At 42.0% G+C, this 16229-nt stretch overlaps 1 protein-coding gene across 2 annotated transcripts; it reads left to right on the forward strand.

Annotated features, from left to right (window-relative positions):
- Positions 1-937: 937 nt before the first annotated feature.
- LOC141128245 (gap junction beta-5 protein-like) lies at positions 938-13243 on the forward strand. Of its 2 annotated transcripts, XM_073615437.1 has the most exons (3): positions 938-1160; positions 2590-2689; positions 10908-13243. In XM_073615437.1, the coding sequence occupies exon 3, from the start codon at positions 10915-10917 to the stop codon at positions 11713-11715; it is 801 nt and encodes a 266-aa protein (XP_073471538.1). In that variant the 5' UTR covers positions 938-1160; positions 2590-2689; positions 10908-10914; the 3' UTR covers positions 11716-13243. The 2 variants fall into 2 exon arrangements, with proteins under 2 accessions (XP_073471538.1, XP_073471537.1); XM_073615436.1 differs by lacking the exon at positions 2590-2689 and having other exon boundaries at positions 940-1160.
- The last annotated feature ends 2986 nt before the right edge of the window (positions 13244-16229 follow it).

Here is a 16229-nt window from a genome sequence, read left to right on the forward strand (position 1 = left end):
TCACCGCTGATCACTGCTTCATAAACGGACACCAAAGAGTGGCACATCCTAAAATGTACCATAAGGAATTTTAATACTGTGCAAGTGGAATGGACTTGGGGAGAGCTAAATGTCGGTGGGTTATGAGCGCAAATTACTTGTCTTGCCTTGGGTGCTGACAACCCACGCTCCAAAAATAATTTCACTGTTAGGGGTCCCCACAACTTGGGAAATTTTATCAAGGGGTCACAGCACTAGAGGGGTTGAGAACCTCTGTCTTATGCAGTTAAGAACAGAGGGAACGCCATCACTTATAAAAAAAAAAGGAAAAAAGATATTTAAGATATTTTATATTTATACACAAATGTTTTGCCTTTCATTTATATTTTACACTGTATGGATTGTTTTATAAGGTGACTTTTTTTTTTTTTTTTACATTATTTCAAATATTTTTATTGATTTTATATAAAGAACAATACATATACAAGAAAATACAGATAAAGCAAACTTACAAATCATATGTAACAGACATAACCGTAAGAAAGGTTGTGAAGGTGTGTGGAAGTGTATTTCCAATTTATACCTCAATATATTACTTCAATTAAGGTTTTCATTATAACCAAATAATAAGGTGACTTTTTACAACCACTTTAAGTAGTGGATGCGTACCGATTATTTTTTGGAGAAAAAGCTATTGTTTACAGTCACTTAAAGCCAAAGCATGAGCATGGCAGGCAGGTAATTAGTCTTTTCAGAAGGAGACATCAGCAGTGACAGTCTACGTATTTTAGTCCTGACAGGTATAGTGCAAAAAAGTATTTTTTTCTTTCTCTGGAAGAAACAAGAAGAAAAAAAAAAAAGTTTTCCAGTTAGCAGCGTGCATTTACTTGTTGGGTTGCTCATCAAAGGGTTAACAATCAAGTGGAATTCCAGCACACACCTTTACCTGCCCACTTCTCACAGATTGGCCACAATACAGACAGATCCGGTTTCCTTTTAGCATGTTAGGAGAAAAAAACTTTTAATCAAGTAACCGAAGGCACTCCCTGGGAACTGGATTCTATTTTTTTATCTGTTTGTTTCGGAACAACAAAAGACAAAATAACTCCCCTTTTGTACCGAAATACAAAATGGCAACGGCGTATTCGTAAGTAATTTCCAAGAAGACATCTTAGAAAAAGGTAAGTGTTTAATTCAAGACAGTACAGAGGGCTCTAGAAACTAAGAGTATTCAGAGATATGTAATGTAGAATTCAACATTAAACAATTTATCAACAAAGTGAAGCACATATTGTAGACATTCGAGAGGCATGTACGTGACTGATATGGAACTGATATGGAATCACAGGAACATAGCATAACGACTAATACATATATATGATTATGTATAATTAACAATCTACTGGCTGACTGATTAAACACCTGCTGAACTGAAATGGACTGACCTTGGCAAGCTTTGGCACATGATGTATTCTAAGCACCATTGTTGTGTTTTAATCTACATCAAGCTACGGATACATTATTCATATTATTTGGACACGTGTTAAAATGATGTCATCTGTATAATAATGATCGCAAACTAAACTGCACACAAAATACATTGTTTTGTTTTTTTTTGTAAAGTTTTTGCAAAATATGAGCTGGCATGATTTGTAATCGCAATAGGCAAGGGTAATAAAAAAAAAAAAAAAAAAAAAAAGTGAAAATGTAACAGTACACAATATTGCATTTGAGTAGCGTATGTTCTTCAGGATGACCGCAGTAAATTTCTTAATTGCTTTTAATGGACACGAAGAAGTACAGATCGTAAAATCATTATAAAAGTGATGAGGCAATTTAAGACATTTACAAGTTGAGGACACCCCCAACTTGTGCTTTCCACCATATTCATAAAGTATCTTTTTCAATGTGGTGAATTTTCAAAGGCATGTATCAGTCATAGTTACTGTAGTTAATAATAACAGTATTTAAAATACAAGAAAATATTGTATGTATGTGTATGTGTATATATATATATATATTGTTTGTGGTATTTACTGATGTTGATTTTTTTTAAACTACTATTTGCAGCTTTGTAGGTATTTTAAGCTATGAATATACTATATAAGGCAGCCAAAATAACAATACAAAATAAAGACAGTAATACCTATATAAACATTTTATGTGTGATTGAAGTGGTATTAAACCCAAAACCATAAATGTAATATTTCAACTTACCAATCATTAGATGTGTAGCGGCTGCATTTGTTTTCTTTTTTTAGGCTTTTTTTCCTCTATTTTCACCTGGTGTTCTGGCCAGTAACACACCTCCTGTATTAGTGCCACCTCCTGTATTAGTGCCACTCTGCCACTCTGGATGACGGCGCACAGGGGTACATTTGGACAGCAGCATTGTCAGTCAGGGGGAAAGGAAGTGTTAGTGTATGTAAATCTGCTAGTACATCTAACATCTTTACGCTGAACTACAGGTAACACTTTATAATCAGTTACAGCTGTTTTTTTTTCCTTTTGGGATAAAGCTTTTGCATGAATAAATAAAAGCCGTTTACTGTAAGCACCCCTGTCAGTGGTAAATGGTTTATCTCAACACTCTAACTGCTACATTTTCAGAAAAGCTGAAAAACAGACTTAATGGCCAGATCATCAGGTGAAAATAAAAGAAAGAAAACCTAAAAAAAAAAACGAATGCAGTCCCCACATCTGAGAATTGGTAAGCTGCAATTTAATAAAAGGCTGCTTTTGGATTCAATACAACTTTAAATTTCTCAGTAGCAAATTATTATTTTAGTAAATATTGTATAAGATTTGCATATTAACCATTTCCCACCCAGTCAATAGCATAATGATGACTGGGCAGGACTCTCGTCATTCCAGGTGGACGGCATATGACATCCTCAAAGATCGCGCCTTGCGCTGTGGCACGATCAGACACCAGCTGTGTCCACCAGACACAGCTGGTAACTGATCACTGTACTGGCCCGCTGCTGGTACCATGTGACCACTGTAACCAATCACAGCAGGCCACATGTAAAGATGGCTTCCTTTCAAGACATCCATTGTATACAATTGTGTTGCTAGCTTTGATTGGTCACTGTGATCACATGGTACAGACTGGGCCAATCACAGCCCATCTGTGCATGTAATCAGCTGTGGCCAATCACAGCTAATCACAACAAAACAAACTGAATGAATTGATTTAATTCAGTAAAATGCTTGCTTATATTAATGAAATTGCAGAAATGAAGAAAATGTGTTTTTGGTCTTTTTTCCATTTATTTAGCAAAAAAAAAAAACCCAGTGGTAAGTAAATACCACCAAAAGAAAGCTCTAGTTGTGTGAACAAAATTATAAAAACTTAGTTTGGGTATAGTGTTGCATGACCACGCAATTGTCATTCAAATTGCGACAGCGCTGAAAGCTGAAAAATAGCCTTAGCAGAAAAGTGTTAAAAGTGCCCGGTATTGAAGTGGTTTATTAATACATATAGGAAACGCATTAAAGTAGTTGTGAAGTAATTTTAACACAAATATATATTCTTAACTATAGAAACATACCTTTCAATAATCCACAGTTCTCAATTTTAAAAAAACAGCGCTTATACCTTTTTATAACATGGTTGGTCCAGGTCACATGATCCGCACATCAAGGACCTGCGAGTGGGCATGACCACCTCATATTGACTGGGAGATGACAGTGGGGCTGGGGATACGATGGTGGGTGCTGTCAATCAAGAGAGGGAGGATTGCAGGGGGCATGGCTACACACTGACCATGGAGAGTACAGACTGTGTGCTTGTAAATGGGATGAAAAGGCATGCAAACTGACCATGCCAGCATGGATCAGCGTCTGTTCCTAGCATGGTCAGTTTACAACCATGAAGTGGGGAACTGGCAGGATCAACCAGGTACTACATAAGGAGTACAGTAAAAATTGCATTTTGTTGTGAAAAAAACACAGTTAAAAGCCTTATAGAGACAGATGTATTATATTTTAAAGTTACAAACACTTTAAAGTAGTATTACACCCTCAGATTTTTTTTTTTTTTTTTAGTTAAAAAGAGAAGTATTGCCAAAGCTCTTTTGGCCATACATCTCCTGTGGGTCACAGGAGTGCATTTCATTCTGCACTCCTGCGACCCAGAATCAGCCAACAGCGGGCTAAAGTCCACTGTCGGCTGATGTCGTTCAGACTCTGGAGAGATCTCGATTTTTAATGTAGGGATCCACCCAGATGCCTGGACTGGTAGCTGGCTCAGCGCACTGCTAAGAGCCTGAGCCAGCCACTCCCGTCCTTCCACAGCCCAGAGCTCCAGTGAGCGCTGGAAGGGAAGAGCAGAGTGCTGGTGACTCAGTCACCAGTCAGTCACCGGCTCTTTTCTCACTGAGAACTGAGACATTAGCAGTATTTGCTCTTAGTGTAGAGGCAGAAGGGGACAGATGCAGTATTGGAACAATAGTGAATCCACCTAGGTAAGTATGATTTTTTTTTTTTTTTTGTTTAGTCCCACATCTTTTAACAAATTGAGCACAATATAATAAACATTCCCCACTAAAAAATAAAAAATGTTAATATTGTTATTCCAGCACTTGCAGTATACAACCATTAATGCTGCTGACTCCTGCTCTTAGTGCTGATTCCCTATACTACCAGTCTTCAAAGTTTGACATTGCAATCCTTACTGGCTCCACACCCACTGTTTCCTCTCAGTCCTCTCTTGCATGCCTCTCCAGTCCTCCCAACTGCCCATGTCACTCACCAGCAGTCCTGGCTACAACCGGTGGTACCCTCCTGAAGACTTGCCTGGCAGTACTAGCTCCTGCTGTCCTCTCTAACTCCTCTCTGTGCCTCCTGTTCAGATCCTTCACAAGTTCTTAAAGGACTCCATCCTGCATACGAGTCCCAGGCCCAAGGTCACCCCCCCCCCCCCCCCCATAGTGGGGAGCTCCCTCAAAGGCTCTGACAGCCTAGTACTCCATCCTCAGTTCTTCCACACGACAACTTCTCCCCATCTGGGCTGACCCTGGGTATTTCAAAAGGAGGCCTGCCCCCTGCCAATCCTAGTTGGTCTCCCTGAGACACCCCAGACAGCTTCATCCCTCTTCCCCTCCTCTTTTTCTAGAATCCTCTAGAAGCAAGAGGGAGGTGACAGTGGAGTGATGCTGTCTGTGAGTCACAGCTGTTTCTCTGAGCCACTCCCACCCCACACAGATAAAAAAAAACAGGCCTAGCATCCAGCTAGGCCTACCTAAATTTGCCTGTACTACAAAAAGCCTAACTTCTAGCACCTGCCTAAGTAGAGGGTGCTACATTCACCCCCCACCAAAATCCAACTGGTCCCTCAGCTGGGAAAATTTACAAAAAATGGCTTCTGGGCCCAGGAGCAAGGGCATCCCACAAGATAAAATGGAAGGGGGAAAGGGAAACAACTTGGATGGGGAACTGTATAAATAAATTACGTACAAAAATATATGAAGATTTCTGTTAGGTATTTACATCTGTACAGAAAGAGTAACACACTCCTAGCTACAGGTCCCTGTAACTAACATTAATATACAATACAGTACAGATTTGGGTCAGAAGTTTTCTTGTCTCAAGCAGGAGGGGATGGACAGCCTTCCCATCCCAAAAGACCCTAAGAGAAGACAAAACAGTTTAACACATCCTACGCTCAGACCTATACACAATTTATGTCGGGAGGGGGTTAGCATCCTGCCGACAGAAATAAAAGAAAACTCAATCCAACACACACATTTTTTTTGTTTGTTCTGTCAGGAGGGGATTATAACCTGCTGACAAAAACAATGGGGAAATAAGGAAAAAAAACATATATGCAAGGTGGATAGTTCTTCTCCGGAGTTCCTGAAGGGAGGGGTTCCACCCTGACCCCGGACAAACAGGCTCCATAAGAGTTAAAAAAAGATCAGGCCTCACCATTTAAACGTCCATGCAACAAGGGAAACCGTCCTTCAGTTGGGCACATCCAGGATTGCAGGCCGGCCTGATCCTGCAGAAAATCAGGAGGAAAAAGACACATTCTGCTACTCCCCTGCAGTACATGTATATGGTCTCCATGCCAGCTGCATCTCCTCACAATCTCCTAGGCATAGAAATGGGGTTCGGGCAATCTCTTCCAGCCACCCCTTTCCTCCTGAATTGAGGCCAAGTGGCTCTTTGTAGGCCATCTTGCCTTGACAATGAGCACCCAATCTTTGTAAATTGCTCTCCCCAGCCGCCACTCACTCTGAATGTCCTTAAAGCGGGCCCAGGTCTTACACTACACCCACCCACCCTCCTCTGCACTTTGCGCAGGAACCAGGAAAACTTTGGCAATTCCTTTGGTCTTCCTTTCCCCAGCAGGACACATGCATCTTGGGACTTCACAACCCACTGATGGTAGGTCTAGGTTGTGGAGAGCCTGTTAAAGAAAAGCTGCCTGCTGCTGGTCAGGGTTCCTGTGGCTGCTCCTTACCCCACTACTGACTCTGGCCCATCTCCACTCTAATGCCCTGTACACACGGTCGGACTTTGTTCGGACATTCCGACAACAAAATCCTAGGATTTTTTCAGACGGATGTTGGCTCAAACTTGTCTTGCATACACACGGTCACACAAAGTTGTCGGAAAATCCGATTGTTCTAAACGCGGTGACATAAAACACGCACGTCGGGACTATAAACGGGGCAGTGGCCAATAGCTTTCATCTCTTTATTTATTCTGAGCATGCGTGGCACTTTGTCCGTTGGATTTGTGTACACACGATCAGAATTTCCGACAATGGATTTTGTTGTTGGAAAATTTTATATCCTGCTCTCAAACTTTGTGTGTCGGAAAATCCAATGGAAAATGTGTGATGGAGCCTACACACGGTCGGAATTTCCGACAACAAGGTCCTATCACACATTTTCCATCGGAAAATCCGACCGTGTGTACGGGGCATTAGACTGGGCCTCCTGGATTTGAGATCCTCCAGTTTCCCACTCCTCTTCTGAGCTTTCACCCGGGGATGACCACTCCGCCAGTCTCTCTAGGGATCCAAACTGAAGGCGCACCTTCCTCAGACTGTGGCTCCATCTGAACTAAGATGACAAGGGACTTAGAGTTGGCCAGCACCTCAGGGACTTTATCTGGTTCCTGCTGGGCTGTACTCACAGTTGCCAGGTCACAGGTCACAACAGTCTCTTCTGTTAGGCTGTGACTCCACTCCACCTTGGGTGATTACAGGCCCTCTCCGGCCTTCTGGGACTTCCGCAGCTGCAGGGAAAAGAGTCCTGATAGCAGGTCCACAGTATAGTATTGCGGCTCCTGTGGGATGGTTCCCAACTGGGTTAGCAGTTCGTCACAATGGCCACACCGGGCCCAGGCAGTGACCACCATGGTCGGGTCCGGCACTCCGGACACAGCATACACAACCGATCTGTCCCGTTGATCACCCCGAGGGCGAATCCCCCACAAGGCTCCAGTCAGACACCGGTGGCCACCAGTGCCCGCTCCTGCTTTTCAGGCAACCACGTTAGAGTGAGTAGCAGCCGGCCACCCTCTGCCATCTTGCTCCCCTGCCTTGTGGTGTCTGCTGCTAGCAGAGAATGCTGGTTCTCCTTCAGGGCATGGCACTGCCCCCTTGCTTCCAGACAGGCTGGGTCCTGCCAAACTGATAGACAGACTCTTCCCAGGGCACGCTGCTGTAACCCCTTGTTAGATGAACTGAAGTTAGCAGGCATGCTGATGCTAGCAGGACTTGTCCAGGCATGTCGCTCGGCACCGACTGTGCCCAAGCAACTGGGAACTGATGACCGCTGACTTTTCCGGTGGTTGCCTATAGCAACAATAAAGTTTGTAGCCAATGTCTCGCTGAAGGGTACTATCTCAGCACAGTCCTGCCTGCAGGCACCTGCAGGTTTACCCCGATCACCCCGGGCAACAGTAGACACTTCTAGGCACACTTTACTAAATAATGCAGGAGTTTGCAGCAAAAGTTCAGAATTCAGCATTTGCAGAGCGATGGGCATATTTGTAACCCAGTGAGAGATGTCCAGCAATTGTAGAGGGCTGGACAAATTTGTAATCCATGGTCGCAATCGCCCGCCGTGGTTGCCACAGGTGACAGCACATGGTGAAAAGTCACTGAATTGCAGGATTAGTATAAGTGTCTGCCCCAGCACTGGTTGGGGCAGCTGGATAAATAGCCAGTAACAACTGGTAACAACTCCTGCTGGTTGCTATGGGCAACGGCACTTAATATTATATGTTCTGAATAGCAGACAGAGCACATAAGTCCTTCCTCTGGGTTAAATTCCTCAATAATGGTGGAACAAAGCACATTTTCCCTACTTGCTCAACTTCGGTTGCTAGGGGCAACAACTGGCAGGTTACCCGTGAACAGGTGGTCCCAAACCGAGCCCCCAAATGTAGCGGTACCCCTAAGTGATGTGGCCCAACTGTCACCCTGTCCGGCCCGGCATTCAATTCCCAGACACTCCAAGACTATGAACAGTCTGCTGGCTTTGTTTTTGTTATTTTATTGGGAGAATTCAACTTCAATAAGGATAGGAATTATGGGATGCCCAGTGGAAAATAGCACAGTTGCTAGGGACAACTATGTACACTCTTTGTACACTTTTCCAGACACCTCTAGCACAACTCTTCACTTCCTATCTAGTGGTTCGCTTCATCCCTTCTGGATGTCGCTTCCTATTTGTGGTTTTAGGAACAGCTAGCACATGGTGATTAGACCTGACACTGGCTAAGCCAGGCCTAAGTAACTTGCCCTTTCCAGGCAGGGACCGCAGGCCCCTATATTGTAGCAGTAAATATGGAAAAGTCTTATTAGTGCTAGCTGTCCTTCTGGAGGACTACTGCTCCCAGTCAGTCCTCTTCAGGTCCTGCTAGCCCACCTGGCTGCAGCTGCCTGACTTCACTGCCTGTGATATTGCAATCCTCACTGGCTCCATATCCAGCGCTGACTGTTTCCTGTCAGACCTCTCTGGCATGCCTCTCCAGTCCTCCCGACTGCCCATGTTACTCATCAGCCCTCCTGGCTGCGGTGGTTCCCTTCTGAAGACTTGCCTGGTAGTAATAGCTCCTGTTATCCTCTCTGACTCCTCTCTGTGCCTCCTGTTCGGATTCTTCATGAGCTCTTGAAGGACTCCGTCCTGCACCCGAGTCCCAGGCCCAATCACCCCCCCCCCCCCATACTGGGGAACTCCCTCAAAGGCCCCAACAGCCTAGTACTCCATCCTCAGTTCTTCCACCCGACAACTCCTCCCCATCTGGGCTGATCCTGGGTATTTGAAGGAGGCCTGCCCCTGGCAATCCTTGTTGGGGATTGGTTAGGGCTCTCTGAGACACCCCAGACAGCTCCATCCCTCTTTCCCTCCTCTTCTTCTAGAATCCTCAGGTGACAGTGGAGTGATGCTGTCTGTGAGTCACAGCTGCTACTCTGAGCCACTCACAGCCCACACAGATCAAAACAAAAATCCTAACTTCTAGCACCTACCTAAGTAGAGGGTGCTACAAAAGGAATAAGTTAACAGTGGACAGTGCAGTGTCCAGTCAGCCAGTTAGCGTGGAGAAAAAAAAGAGTAGGAGAGGAGCAGGTGAGTGTCTTGCCATCCAAGGCTCTGGGGCTGTGTGTTTCTATTGATGCACACAGTATCAGGAGACACAGCTCTAGTCCCTACATGTAAGAGTGACTCCATAGGATGCTGCAAGAGAAAGGAGCCACTCTGAATCAGGAAACCTGTTGCCATGATAATGGTACCTGTTTAAACTGATACATAGGCAAGGATTAAAAGTTGAAGAAGCTGTGATTTAAACAGGTGCTGAAAGTGGTTAAAAACTGAGGGATTAATATCACTTTAAAGAGACCTTGTCAGAACTTCTACCTTCACTACTAAATACAGGCAGACAATCTGTATTAGGTATTGCTACATAAGTACTGCGTGCTACAGCGATTGAGGTTCAGCCCTGTAATTCAGCCAGAAATGTAATACTTTCTGGAGTGTCTGCTTGTGAAACATCCAGGCACCCACATTCAGCCCTAGGCCTCTACATTCTCACAGGGTACAAAAGCCAGGTTAGACAAGTCTCTCTATTAGCTGCTTAAGTGTCTGTACTCCCTCATTTTCTCACAATTCACATACACATGCTTGCTTGGTTGATCTGATGGTGCATGTGCATGTGACATCCAGCTATGAAAAAGCACTGAGTGGTCAAATTATGTTTCTTTACTGCTTACCAGCTTAAAAAACATCTGAGATGACAGAAGAACGGTGGCTGTCAGTGCTGTCCCTCTAATGAAAATGTTCTTTGCTGAGCTGTGCTTGGTTTCCCTTCTATTGATTCAAACAACTAGAACAAGTTATCCGTAAACTAATGTCAGGATCTTTTATCTCTATACTTTTTTCTATGTCAATGACTTAGAAAGCCTATGTCCAAAACACCAGCATGACTGTCAAGCAAATAGAATTCTCTAAAAAGTTTTCAGCAATGGAACCCTACATAATTGTCTCATTACAGGTGCACTTTAATGCCATTTTCCAAGATTTGGACGTAATTTGCACATTAGGGCTGGGTTCACACATGTGCGGTAGTGGGTTTATGCCTGGGGTCCGGTGTGTGTCTGTTCACTGGTTCAGGTGCGATTCAGGTCCAAATTTTTGCCTGCATTCACATCTAAACCAGACCCAAACGCATACAGGACCCTTTTTCAATCCGGACCGCAGCCGCCCCGGACACTTGCCTGTCATGCGAATTGGATGCAGGGAAACCTGCATCCAATTCGCATATGTGTGAACTTGGCCTAAACATATACTGAAACACAGACATTTCTGCATAACATTTGATATATTGTCTACATTTTAACATATGCATGTAACCTACAATTTGGAAAAGATTTTTTTCTTAATAACCTTTCTTTCCTGTTTTCAAAGGTAAACCATGAATTGGGGCGTCTTTCAAGGTCTTCTGAGTGGAGCAAGCCATTTCTCAACAGGCTTTGGACGCATTTGGCTATCTGTGGTCTTTGTCTTCCGCTTGTTGGTTTATGTGGTAGCAGCTGAAAGGGTTTGGAGTGATGAACAAGGCGACTTTGACTGTAACACAAAACAGCCTGGATGCACCAATGTCTGCTATGATCATTACTTTCCAGTGTCCCACATCAGACTCTGGGCTCTGCAGCTTATTTTGGTCACCTGTCCATCTCTTCTCGTTATTATGCATGTGGCCTACCGGGAAGATCGTGAAAGGAAACACAGGGAAAAGCAAGGAGAGAACTCTGGACGGCTGTATACAGACATCGGAAAGAAGCGGGGAGGTTTATGGTGGACCTATCTCATCAGCCTTATAGCCAAAGCTTTGGTGGATGCATCGTTTCTCTACATCTTTCATCGTATTTATAAGGACTATTCATTGCCAAGACTTGTCAAGTGTACTTTGAATCCTTGTCCCAATATTGTTGACTGCTTTATATCAAGACCTACTGAAAAAAATATTTTCACATTGTTTATGGTGATCACAACAATAATCTGTATTTTGCTTAATCTGTGCGAGATAGGATATCTAGTGACTAAGAGGTGTCGTGAATGTGCGATTCAAAGACATCTCAAGAGTCAGCCGACTCACGTCATTGCATATCTTCAGAAGCAAGAGATGTTTCATGCTAACAACAAGCTCAATGAGGAACTTGACCAGCTGAATCCCTGTGATCGTGTCATGCCACCAGAAACTAGATTGAAATAACCTCAGGTCACGGAATGAAACCTCAGGAACAGAATCCCACCAAAAACTATTTTTTACAATGAACTGTTATCCCACCACCTTAATTAGACCAAAAACTTTTTTCATTCTTTGAGAAAAATGTATGTGAGAAAAACCAGCAATGGATAAGTGACTTTTCAAGGACAGATTGGTGAACAAGTAATGCTTATCATTGCTGCATTGCTTTTACAAACTTCCTTCTCCTGTTCTAACCTGTTTCCGTGTGTTAAGCAAGGTGATCACAAAGAGTGCCCCAGGAAAAGTCATGGGCATAGCTGTTCACATTACCAGACTCTGACATTTATAGTTCTCCTGGGACTTGTTAGGGCTGTTTTTACAGCTGTTTACAATCATAATTTGATAAAGCACTGTACCGAACAAAGGTCCCTGAACTTTAACATATACTATTGGATCGTGACTGATAAACACTTGTCTTATGTTGCTGTTTCATTAAAAATGCTTTACCTTCTTTTGCCTATTTTCTCACATTTAAAACGTATTTTGCTACTAACAATTAGCCACATATCGATTTACAGATTACTTGTTGACATAACATTCTACTCATCTGAATGGGTGACATTACCTACTGAACTTACAAAAAGTAATATAGATAATATAATCTATCTATATCTCTATTTAGATATAGATAGATATATCTATATCCATCTATCTATATAGATATATATCTATATATCGATATATATATTTTGATAGATATATGCACACACATATACACAGTGCCTTGAAAAAGTATTCATACCCCTTGAAATTTTCCACATTTTGTCATGTTATAACCAAAAACGTAAATGTATTATTTTTGGGGATTTTATGTGATAGACCAACACAAAGTGACACATAATTGTGAAGTGGAAGAAAACTGATAAATGGTTTTCAATTTTTTTTTACAAATAAATAACTGAAAAGTGTGTGAATTCCTAAATGGGCAAAACACATAAAGGCTTAGTATAAACACTGTACATTCAGTTCTTTACATAAAGTGGTTCATATAAAAAAGGTTTTAAAAACATTGATGGACAAGTATGTGAAAGTTTCGGGAAGCTTTTCAGATAAGAGCAGAAGCTAAGTAAAGCGCCGTCAGGAAGTAATAATTTCAAGAATAGGTTGACGATGCGGTAAACACATGCAAGAAAACAATTAGCAGTCATCTCATTGCCTCTTCTTTCCTACAATGGCACAAGAAATTAAGATGCACAGGAAAGTTAAACATGGTAATATCTGAACAGGTGGGAGACTTACAAGCTGCACATAGTAGTAGAAAATAATTTTACATAATTGCAATGGAAAAGTTGTTTAGTGTATGTGGTTTATCTTCTTTTTTTTTATATGCAAGTATGTGTATACAAGAACAGTATGAAATATGTAATATTTTGCAAATTACTAATTTACTATGCCATTATTTATTTTTAAAGATATGTTTTATTAGTTGTTTATTGTTTTTATAAAAATTTATATAACAAAAGCAATAAATTGGATTTTTTCTGAATCTCTAGTTGCAGCTTCGGTATATATTATAAATCCAATTCCATTTAACTGTAACTGCAGCCCAATATATTCCAAAAAACAGTTGTGCTAAACTGGCATTTATTTTTATACTACTCATTAAAAAAGGTTCTGAGATAAAAACCATTTTAAAGTGTTTCTTTTCAAAACAGTTTACATTTTTGCAATTTTGCCTAGCTATCTTTAGCTTCTTCCAGCACTTACAGGGGTAGTGGTTGGTGTCTGAATTGACCAGCCTCAGAATTTACAGATAAATAGAAATAATGTATCTGTCTTCATGGCTAACAGACATACAATCTCCTGTAACATAAGAGGTTTTTGTTCTAAATTTAAAAAGGGCCTTGGAACAAACCTCTGCTGCATCATGCCTGGTAAAGAGTTATGGTGGGCTAGTATAAGGCTGCTCCAAATGTTTGCAGGCATGATCAGATTTGAGAGACCCTTAAAGTGGTTGTCAACCTCAGATATGAAATATGAACAAAGCATATCCCTCTGTAATATGAGTCACGTCTAACAAGTTTTCCTGACACCAAGATTAAAAAAGTTGACAGGGGAGGGAGCTCCAGAAGAGAGCCTGTTATTGACAGCCTCAGCTCTATTGCTGTGTGCTGTGTGAAGGGGGTGTATCCCTTTCCTCCAGTCAGCTCTCAACTCTCCTCACTGAGCTCTGCAGAGTGTAACTTCAGCTTCCTGCCCTCTGCTTTCTGGAAGCTCAGACATTCTGCACTTTGAACAGATGGAGAAGATTGCAGATAAACAGGTACAACTTATGTAGCACTATCCCTGTAGTTGCCACTCATGTTAACCAGTTAGTTAGCATAGAGGCAGCCAGTCACACAGCATTTTCTTTCTCATTGGAAATGAAAAGCTTAGTGGATGTCTTGTATACACTTTATTGCTGTAGGAATTTGGGTAGGGTGAGGGAAAGCATAGGATATCCCAGTGGGTGCTAAACAACAAGAGGACACTTCTTCTCTGACACAGTCTCTGAACACAAGGGCAAGAGAGGTAACTCAGGTTAGGTTCCCATAAAGGCCACTCTTGACTGAACAACTACATGGGGCACTACATGGGGCATTCTAATGAAAAGGGGAAACTGTACAGTCACTAGGGCTCTGATTTTAGGTTGGACTCATAATGCCACAAGATCACTGGCTGCCTCCTTCCAATATCCACAGGGCACTCTTCAGTGAGGGAGAAACAATGCTCACAATGCCACAGGACAGCTGGACATCTTCCTGAAACTTCCATTGTGCAGTCTCCAGAGAGCTCTCCATACCAAGACCTTGAATGAATTCCTTCCAGTAGGATCCCAGCTGGGACCTTGTTGAACATACAGCAGTGTTTCAGCGAACTGCCCTAGAGGCAGGGGACTCTTCTTGCAAGACTGGACCCAGGATCAACTCAACTCTTGCTCTAGGCCCCAGACTATTAATGGGCTCTCCAGCCACCAAATGGGAAATTATACTGTTTTATATACTAGTGGGTTCAGTTTTCTCCTTATACAAAGAGCACCTCAAATACTCATTTAGAACCAGTGTAATTATTATAAATGAAATTTTCCCTGACCTTGACAGGGTATTTGAAGTTAAAGCTGTATTAAACCCAAAAATAAAAATTAATCAAAGAAATATATATCGCTACTTAGCAATCATTAGATGTGGTGGTTGTATTATGCTTTTTTCCCTTTTTTCACCCGGTGAGTCAGCCAATATCACACTTCCTGTCTGAAAGTTATTGTAGCTTCCCAGTGAATGGCTGTGCAGCAGGGGCATATCAGGACAAGTCTGATCATTGGAGAAGAGCATACTGAGTTCCCAAAAATGCTATAGAACTGGTCACGTCAGTCCATTGCTGGATGGTGGAGCGAACAGTCACAAATCAAACAGCTGTGTTGAGTGTGCTTTTGACAACAGACCCCTCCACACATCCATGTGAAATTACGTGCCATCTGCAGGGTCTTTTTCCTTTTTTGGCCTCAGTGGGTCCTCTGGCTCGACCCTCCCGGGGTGTGTGTGTTGTGGGAGAGCTGGGTCAGCATTTTGGGCTTGGCCCGACACTGGCACTTTCCCGGAGGCATGCTACCTCTGTCGGATTTCTGGCTTAAGAAATCGAGAGCACATCTTGCACTTGTATGTTTTTAATTAGAACATATTGAAAGGTTTGCCATCTTAGTACATAACATCAAGTATTCTTGCTTAAATATACCCCTGAAGAAGGAGACACACGTACTCTGAAACGCGTCGGATGCAAGAATAATTATATTGTACAGTTTGTACTACTATGCAATGATGGTGACAACATTGTAAACATGTTCAATATGCTATGTGTTTTTTATACATGCTTTTTACATATTATATTCAATAAATAATTTAAAACTTGAAATATACTTTCCAAAAGATCTCATGCCTTTAAAGTCCTTAAATACTGGATGTGGCACTAAAAATGCTCAATACTGCCGACTCACCAATTATATAGAACTGGCCACGGTGTGCTCTCCTGCTTAGTGTGGTCAGTTTTAAATAGGAAAGCATTGGGATCGGCAGGAACACCAGGGGTATCACATAAAGGTAGAAATACAGAGAGAACAGGACACTTTCTCATACAAGTATATGGTACAGCAGGCACATCTCAGGAATATCAAGTGGGGTAACAAATGCTTTAAGGTTTCTGGATTCTTGATGAAGTGGTAAAGCACCTTTGGACAACAGCTATGTTAGTCTGGAGAGAGGGAAATGTTAGAATAGCAGATTTAAATGGACTTGACTAACAAATTGAAGCCGAACTCCAGTTAATACTTTATAAACAGTTACACAGTTACAACAAACTGTTTTTTTTTTTCTTTTGGGATAAAGACTTTACATAAATGAATAATAGCTGACCATTGTAAACACCTCTGTCAATGTTAAATGGTTTGTCTCAACCCTCTAACTGCTACTTTGTCTGGTCAGCTTGGTCTGTTAAAGGAAGTTAAA

This window comes from Aquarana catesbeiana, linkage group LG02 (assembly GCF_042186555.1).
Source record: "Aquarana catesbeiana isolate 2022-GZ linkage group LG02, ASM4218655v1, whole genome shotgun sequence".
Lineage (NCBI taxonomy): Eukaryota > Metazoa > Chordata > Amphibia > Anura > Ranidae > Aquarana > Aquarana catesbeiana.

Bases quoted from the DNA above. Each gene is read 5' to 3' on its own strand.
- LOC141128245 (XM_073615437.1), top strand. From the start codon at position 10,915: ATGAATTGGGGCGTCTTTCAAGGTCTTCTGAGTGGAGCAAGCCATTTC.